Source organism: Eretmochelys imbricata, chromosome 14 (genome assembly GCF_965152235.1).
Source record: "Eretmochelys imbricata isolate rEreImb1 chromosome 14, rEreImb1.hap1, whole genome shotgun sequence".
Classification (NCBI taxonomy): Eukaryota; Metazoa; Chordata; order Testudines; family Cheloniidae; genus Eretmochelys; species Eretmochelys imbricata.
Genome location: NC_135585.1, coordinates 41,645,768 through 41,654,246, shown reverse-complemented (window position 1 = coordinate 41,654,246; position 8,479 = coordinate 41,645,768). Strand labels below are relative to the sequence as shown.

Sequence of the window (8,479 nt, the reverse complement as noted above, 5' to 3'; positions counted from 1 at the left end):
GGAGTTGCCTTACCAAGTGGGGGGTCAGTCTAACGAGGTCCATTGAATCAAGGTAGAAGTGGCCTAGTCTCAACAGTTGACAAGAGGGGTGAATGTCAACAGAGGGGAAATTACTGTATGTAGTGCTAACGAGGCCAAATCAAGGTGATTAGGTTAGCACCACAAACAATAATTTCCCCCCTGTTGACATTCACCCCTTCTTGGCAACTGTTGAGAATAGGCCACTTCCACCTTCTCACCCTAAATGTTGTTTTAGACAGGTTGCAGAGTTTCTACAGCTCAGAGGTCCAGTTATGTCTCTTTACAGGCTAGACCCCTGTCTCAGCCTGGACTCAGCCCTTGCCTTTCCCCTGCTTAGTTCCTTTGTTTCTCCAGGTGTTTTTAGCAGTCTTCCTTCTTGGGTGGGCAGGCAGTGGAGAAGACCCCGGATTGCCTTACTTCCCAGCCTTAAATAGAATTTACATAAGGCGGGAATCCCTTGTTTCTAGTGGAAAAGTACCAGCAGTATCCAAGGCGGGACTCCTTACCAGGTGACCTCATCACCTGACCTTGCAGGGTCAAAGCAGCATCCCAGGAAGCTTCTCCGGAAGGCGGGAGATTAGTGTCTTGAAAGTTCTATTGTCCTTAATGGCCCATCCAGGCTGATTGCCGACTGTCTGGTGGGCGTTCCCCCAAATACACACACAGTTGTAATTGTTACATAGTCAATATTCCTAACTTCAGATACAGAAACGATACATGTTTCCAACTGGATAAACACATTCAGTAGATCATAACCTGTTCAATGATACCGCACATGACCCATCTTGCATAAAACATATCTTCGCTATGCCATAGTCATATCATAACAATATTTCTATGAAGAATATGGGGTGTAACGTCACACAAGGCCATGCCCACCCACCCTCTCCCCCTCCTGAGTGTATCTTACATCTCTGCAGGGATCAGGCAGCAACTTCCTTCCCCGTTTCAGTCCCTGCCTCTCGGAGTGCGTATCCAGCACTCGCCCTCAGTGTTTTTGCGGATACTGATCATTTTCTTTGTTCAAAAAACAAGAAAATCTCATGACAAAGGCTAGGGAAACGTGAAAAGAAAATCAAAAGGACTATTTTGGCAAGTGCTCATTTGTCTTTTGAAATCCCTTCCCTGGTGCAGGCACCCCCGAGGTACGTGAGGCCCCACTCACCCACCCACCACCTTGTGCTGCCACCTGCCTGCCTGCACTCCACCTCTCCCCCCACAGGTCCCCACTGCTCACCATGTCGCTTCTCCTCAGGGGCGGGGCAGTGAGGAGGGACGCTGTGAGCAAACGGCGGGAATGGGAGTCTGGGGGAGGGCGGGGGAGTGAGGCGGCTTGGCTGGACACTGAGGCCATTGGCTCAGATGGGGGAGGAGGGTACCAGCTCTGCCTGGCACTCGGGCAGGGAGTGGAATGGTCCCATGCTCGGGTGGGTGTGGGGGAGCGGCTTGGCCTGGTGCTTGCTCGGGTGGCGGGGTGGGTGGGAGCGGCTCAACCTGGCGCTCGTTGGGGAGCAGCTTGCAAAGGTGCTTAGGCCGCCATGGCCCGGTGTGGGGGAGCCGCCTGGTATGGCGCTCAGCCCGGTGCTGGGCCTTTGGGGGCTGGCCTGGGGTGGGCAAGCCGGGGCTCCTCTGGTCATGGGTGTGTGTGTGTCATGGCTCCTTCTGGTATCGGGGGGTTTGGTTTGGGGGCTCTAGTGTGCGGGGGGAGCAGAGCTTCGGGAGGAGGGGTGGGGCCAGCAGGCTAGCCTCCCCAAAGCGGGGGTTCACCCACAGCCCATACCTGTCAAACTAATTTAATATCAAAATATGTGACAGAACAGCCTTCGGGAAAGAAAGAAATCCACAATGCAGGGTGGGCTCCAAACCACTTCCCCAAATTCATGAGGTGAAATCCAGAGAATCTTAAGACTCAAAATCTGGAGAACAAATTTACCCATTTCCTTCTGAACAGCCTGAAGCTGCTTTACTCAGCACCACTGCATTATCTGGCTTTGTTATTGACAAAAGATTTAGCATCATCATCATCATAAAAGAGGAAAAAAAGACAATCAAAAACTTCCTATCTGCAAATGATCTGGATTTAGCTGGAAAAAACTCCAGATGTCACTTTACCAATACCTGGAGGCTGGGCTTGCAGCTCAAACCGTGCTTTGGGGTTCATTTGAATTCCCCCTTCAGGAATGTGACATTTTCTTCTCCAGCACCCAGGGGCCTGATTGAGGATCAAAGAAATCAAAGCCTGATTCCTAAGCATGGTGGGAAAAGGACACTGGTAAATGACACACATGAAGGTGGAGGGGTAGAAAGGGAAAAGGATAAACTCTCCACGGCTTGGGCAGAGGCTGCTCTGTGAGAGAAGATGTGTGAGGTTGATGGGGGTAGGAGGGAATCCCCCAGACTCACCCCGTCCCCCTCATATAACACAGAAGTTAAAACACCACATTATTTTACTATCCCTGCTCCAGCTCTTATAGAATCTATTGAATTCTGGTGTATAAGGGAGAAACAGCACAAAAAATTAAATGTTTTTCAGCATAACATGGAGCAATGTGAGGATGTCTGGGAATGAGACAATCTCACTCCAAAGGGGCCACTAAGTGACTCTAACAATCACTTTGCTAATGGGGGATTGGAATAAACTGCTCAGGGTCAGTCTAGACTAGAAAAAGGGGAGGAGGAACAAAGGAGACGCACTAGCTAATCCCAACCACTCGGAGGCTGATATCATCACTCCCCATTTATTCCCTCTCTGGAAGGCACAGATTTGTGTCAGGTCACCGCGCAAGCTGCTGGCAGAGCTGGGAACAGAGCTTAGGTCTCCTGAGCCCCAGGCCAGTGCTCTATCCACTAGGCAACGCTGCTTCCCTCTCAGAGGCTGATGCTGCTGTAGCAGAGGTGGGAAATCCAGACTTCCAACAAAAGGCCCTGCGGGAATCAGTCTCTGCTAATGGTGCTGTCTGAATGCAGCGGGGGCAGGGAGAAGGGGCAGAAGGGGAGAGTGAGGAGGCAGCACCTCTCTACCCCTGTGCTCTCCCTCGCCTCTTATCCCATCATCCCCAAACACTCGACAGCCCAGCACCCAGCTCCCCCTGCTTCCCAGTTCCACCAGCCCCAACCATTCAGCCCCCAGTGTCCTCCCCATAACCCATCACCCTGGTCCCCTAATGGTTGATCCCCGGAGCCCAGCACCCTGGGGGATTTGGGGAGGGAGGAGTTACCAGCCCCCAGGGACACTCCCCCTGCAGGGAACAGCCCCAAGTAAATGGTGGAGCCCAGACCAGCAGCTGGTGCATTGGGGACAGAGGTCTAGAGTGAAGCGGCTGGGGGATGGGGACAGGGGTCTAGAGTGAAGGTGGGTCCTGAACCAAGTATCCTTCTCTTCATCTCCATGGCAGGGGGATCCCATCTGGGAGGGGAAGGGAGAGGGGGGGAACTTCAGCCAGGCAGAGGGAGCGGCCGGAGGAGTTTCTCTCTCTCTCTCCCTTACCCGCCCTGTGGCCCATCAGCTCAGCAGCCAGGGCTGCAGCAGGGAGGAGGGGCTGATCAGGGCTTCTCCTCCTCTGCCTGGGGTTTGCTTAGACCAGGCAGACCCAGAGGGTCACTGACCAGCTGATGCTCGGCTGCTGCTGGATCCTCACCCCAACAATGGGCAGTTGGGTCCTTGGGAGCCAAATGCCCCGGATGTGTGTGGGAACGAGGAAATGGGTTTGTCACCATGGCCAGCCCCAGTCAGGGCCCTGAGAGAATTTCCCTGCTGTGTGGAGGAGTCTCTGATGTCCAACATGGTGTTAACTCCACTTGGAGCATTTTCCACACTGAGAACATCTCAGAAATTTCTTCCCTGCGCAGATTTGCGGATGCCTGATACTCCAGGAGCACCAAATGAACCTTCCCCCACATTCAAGGTCTCTGTTGTGTGGGTCACTGAAGTATGAAGTCAAATTGAATCTTTTCCTGCAGCCAAGCTATTCCTAGGGTCTCTCACCCTTGTGCATTCTCTGATGTTTGGTCAGCTCTGAGGTCTTACTGAAGCTTTTCCCACAGTCAAGGCATTTAGAAGGTCTCTCTCCTGTGTGGATTCTCCCATGTTTAGTAAGGTGTGGGCGCTGACTGAAAGTTTTCCCACAGTCCAAGCATTTATACGGTCTTTCTCCTGTGTGGGTTCTCTTATGTGCAATAAGATTTGAGCTCTGACTAAAACTTTTGCCACATTCAAGGCATTTATAGGGTCTCTCTCCTGAGTGGGTTCTCTGGTGTGTAATAAGCGCTGTGCTCCGAATAAAACTTTTCCCACATTTACAGCATATAAAGGGTCTCTCTCCTGTGTGCACTCTCTGGTGTAGAATAAGTTGTGACTGCTCAATGAAGCTTTTCCCACACTCCAAGCATTTAAAGGGTCTCTCTCCTGTGTGCACTCTCTGGTGTAGAATAAGTTTTGACTTCTGAATGAAGCTTTTCCCACAGTCTAAGCATTTATGGGGTCTCTCTCCTGTGTGGATTCTCTGATGAACAGTAAGTTTTGTTCTGTCAGCAAAATGTTTCCCACACTCAAGGCATTTATAATGTGTCTCTCCGATGTGGATTCTCCCATGTTTAGTAAGGTTTGAGCGGTATCGGAAAGTTTTCCCACACTCGTGGCATTTATAGGGTCTTTCTCCCGTGTGGATTCTCCTATGGTTAGTAAGGGCTGAACTTGCGATAAAACTTTTCCCACACTCAAGGCATCCATAGGGCTTCTCTCCTGTGTGGGTTCGCTGATGCGTAATAAGCGTTGCACTCTGACTAAAACTTTTCCCACACTCACGGCATTTAAAGGGTCTCTCTCCTGTGTGCACTCTCTGGTGTACAATAAGCCTGGACTTGTGTATGAATCTTTTCCCACAGTCAAAGCATTTATGGGGGCTCTCTCCTGTATGGAGTCTCTGATGACTACTAAGTTTTATTCTGTCAGTGAAACTTTTCCCACAGTCGAGGCATTTATAGGATTTGTCGCTTGTGTGGATACTCTGATGCTTAATAAGGTCTGAGCACTTAATGAAAGTTTTCCCACAGTCAAGGCACTTATATGGTCTCTCTCCTGTATGTTCTCTCTGGTGTACACTAAGTTTTGACTTCTGAATGAAGCTTTTCCCACAGTCCAAGCATTTATGGGGTTTCTCTCCTGTGTGGGTTTTCTGATGTGTATTAAGGGTTGATTTCACACTGAAACTTTTCCCACACTCCTGGCATTTATAGGGTCTTTCTCCCGTGTGGATTCTCCTATGTCTAGTAAGCGCAGAGTTCTCAATAAAACCTTTCCCACACTCAAGGCATCCATAGGGTCTCTCTCCTGAGTGGGTTCGCTGATGTGTAATAAGCGCTGAGTTATGATTAAAACTTTTCCCACACTCACGGCATTTAAAGGGTCTCTCTCCTGTGTGGGTGATCTGATGTCTAATAAGCTCTGCGCTCCGAATAAAACTTTTCCCACACTCACAGCATATAAAGGGTCTCTCTCCTGTGTGGACTCTCTGATGTACAATAAGTCTTGACTTGTGTATGAAGCTTTTCCCGCAGTCAAAGCATTTATGGGGTCTCTCTCCTGTGTGGATTCTGTGATGACTAGTAAGTTTTATTCTGTTAATGAAACTTTTCCCACAGTCGAGGCATTTATAGGGTTTGTCGCTTGTGTGGATTCTCTGATGCTTAATAAGGTTTGAGCGGTGACGGAAAGGTTTCCCACACTCAAGGCATTTAAAGGGTTTCTCTCCTGTGTGTACTCTCTGATGTACAATAAGACATAGCTTCCTACTGAAGCTTTTCCCACAGTCCAAGCATTTATAGGACTTCTCTCCTGTGTGGGTTCTGTGATGTGACATAAGCTGTGACCACTGCCTAAAACTTTTCCCACACTCAAAGCATTTATAGGGTTTCTCTCCTGTGTGCAGTCTCTGGTGTACAATAAGACATAGCTTCCTACTGAAGCTTTTCCCACAGTCCAAGCATTTATAGGGCTTCTCTCCTGTGTGGGTTCTGTGATGTGACATAAGATATGACCTCTGACTAAAACTTTTCCCACACTCACGGCATTTATAGGGTTTCTCTCCTGTGTGCAGACTCTGGTGTGTAATAAAGTTTGACTTCTCACGGAAGCTTTTCCCACAGTCCAAGCATTCATAGGACTTCTCTCCTGTGTGGGTTCTCCAATGTCTAAGAAGGTTTGCACTGAAACGGAATCTTTTCCCACAGTCAACGCATTTGTAGGGTTTCTCTTCATTGTGACTTGTCTGCTGGACTGTGGTTTCCTTGGGATCCTTGCATCCTCTGCCACATTCAGTGGATTTATCCAGTTTCTTCCTGGGATGGTTTCCCAGCTGCATCTCTGAGCTGTGTCGATCTCCCCAGGTATTTCCCTGTTCCAAGCCCTGGGAAAAATTCTCTTCAGCTTTTCTCAAAAACCTCTCCTGTGGTTCCACTTGCTCAGGACTTTCCTGCTGCTGATTCTCCTCCTTGTTCTCACTCACTGTCCTATCACCTGCTGGGAGAGAGAGAATCCAGACAGGAGTCACTGCCTGTGCCGGGGAGAAAGGACCGCAAGGGGAATAGCAAAGAGGGAAAACACCACACAGTGACTGTTGGGGAGATGGAGACATTGGATTCTGCCTCCACATCCCACCCAAACACTCCCAGGGAAGGAAAGTCAGGGAGGAAATTCCCGACAGTTAACAAGATGGGTGGGAAGCCATGACTGATATTTGCCTTGATGATACAACACCTGCTGACTGCAGCCCTGACCTGGGTGAGATGGGACAGAACTGGGGGCTCTCGCTCACGGCACGTTTTGGGAGTCCCAGCTTTTTCCTTCACTTGCCAGAGGGTTCTGTCTCAGTTTCCCTGACTCCTCACCTGTGTGGATGTCTCTTGGGCTCCCACTTTCCTCAGAGACCTGGAGATCCGGGACCCACGGCTCTTCCCCTCGTTCCAGCCGGGTGATCAGGTCAGGTTTGGGAATGGGAAATCCTGCTCAGGGAGTGAAATCAGGGAAGCTCAGGGTGCATGGAGCATTGGTAGAGTATTTCTCACAAGGAACATTCCCCGAGATTAACCTGACGCTACATGGGATTATGGTAACTCAGACCCCTTGAGAGCAGCAGACATTTGGGGGTGAGGGTTCTTTTTACCCCCTCACTAGGAGATCTCAGGGTAGATGCGCTCTGGGGTACTTCCTGACACACAGACACAGTTCAGGTGTTAAACTCCTGCCTATTTCCAAGCTTGCAGAACCTAGAGCTCTCCCCACGGATGGAGCAAGGTGAACGGTGTGTGAAGGAGAAATATTACAGACAGGGCAATACCCTGCTTCTGGCCCCTGGACAGCTGGAGAGATGGGAATGAGTTAGCCTGTCCATTTCTGACTCCCCTGTTCCCTTGAATGGGGTCTTGAGACGCAAGTCTCTCTCACATTGGCATAGGCGCCGACTTCCCCTCTTTTCCGTGGGTGCTCGACACCCCCCTCTGCCTCTATCCCCATCCCCACTCCACCTCTTCCATGAGGCCCCGCCCCTTTCCATCCCTTCCTCGCCTCCCATTTCAACCCCTTCCCCAAAGTCCCCACCCCAACTCCACCCCTCCCCTATTCTAACTCCTTCCCCAAATCCCCACCCTGGCCCCGCCTCTTCCCCACTTCCTCCCCTGAGCACGCCACATTTGTGCTCCTCCCCCGCTCCCAGAGCGGTCAAACAGCTGGTTGGCAGCAGCCGGGCGAGAAATGCTGGGAGATAGGCGGAGGGGCGGGGACGTGGCGAGCTCGGGGGAGAGTAGGAGGTAGGGCAGGGGAGCTTGGCTGCCACAGGGTGCAGACCACCCACTAATTTTTCCCCGTTGCGGCTCCAGCCCAGGAGCACCCACCCACCCACGGCGCCTATGTGCACTGGAGCTGTGGACTATGCGACCCTCCTCCTCCAATCTAACAGACCAGGGAAGAACCTGACCAGATTCAGACACACAGACCCCACGGCTTCCATTAGCTGAGGCACAGGAATCCCTTACCCAGCGAGGTCACCGTCTCATGGTTCTCCTGCATGACGTCCCTGTAGAGGGCTCTCTGAGCGGGGTCCAGCAGAGCCCCCTGCCCCTCGGTGAAATACACAGCCACCTCCTCGAAGGTCACCGGCATCTGAAACATCAGTTCCCCCACTCAGCACCTGCTGCCCCAGCCACAGTCCCTCTAGTCACAGGGGAGGAATCCCAGAGAAGCAGAATCCCACCCCCACCCTGCTCAGAGCAGCCAGGAGGCTTTAAGGCATGGGGAGAAGGTGAGAGCTCCTTGTTCCCCCCAGCAGACGAAGCAGGGCAGGGTCTTCTCATTTCCCACACACCTGCCAGCCACAGGCTGAGACGGGAAGCAGAGCTTAAGCCGGGGGCAGGGACAGGAATCCCGACAGCTTCCCTTCGTATTTCACAGCAGCCTCTGGCCAGT

At 51.5% G+C, this 8,479-nt stretch overlaps 1 protein-coding gene across 1 annotated transcript; it reads right to left on the bottom strand.

Moving 5' to 3' along the window:
* Positions 1-921: 921 nt before the first annotated feature.
* LOC144274360 (uncharacterized) lies at positions 922-8,176 on the bottom strand. Its single transcript, XM_077833126.1, has 3 exons — positions 8,050-8,176; positions 6,907-7,020; positions 922-6,538 (listed from the first exon to the last, which is right to left on the bottom strand). Exons 1-3 carry the CDS (start codon positions 8,174-8,176, stop codon positions 3,993-3,995), a joined length of 2,787 nt encoding a protein of 928 aa, XP_077689252.1. The 3' UTR covers positions 922-3,992.
* Between the last annotated feature and the right edge of the window lie 303 nt (positions 8,177-8,479).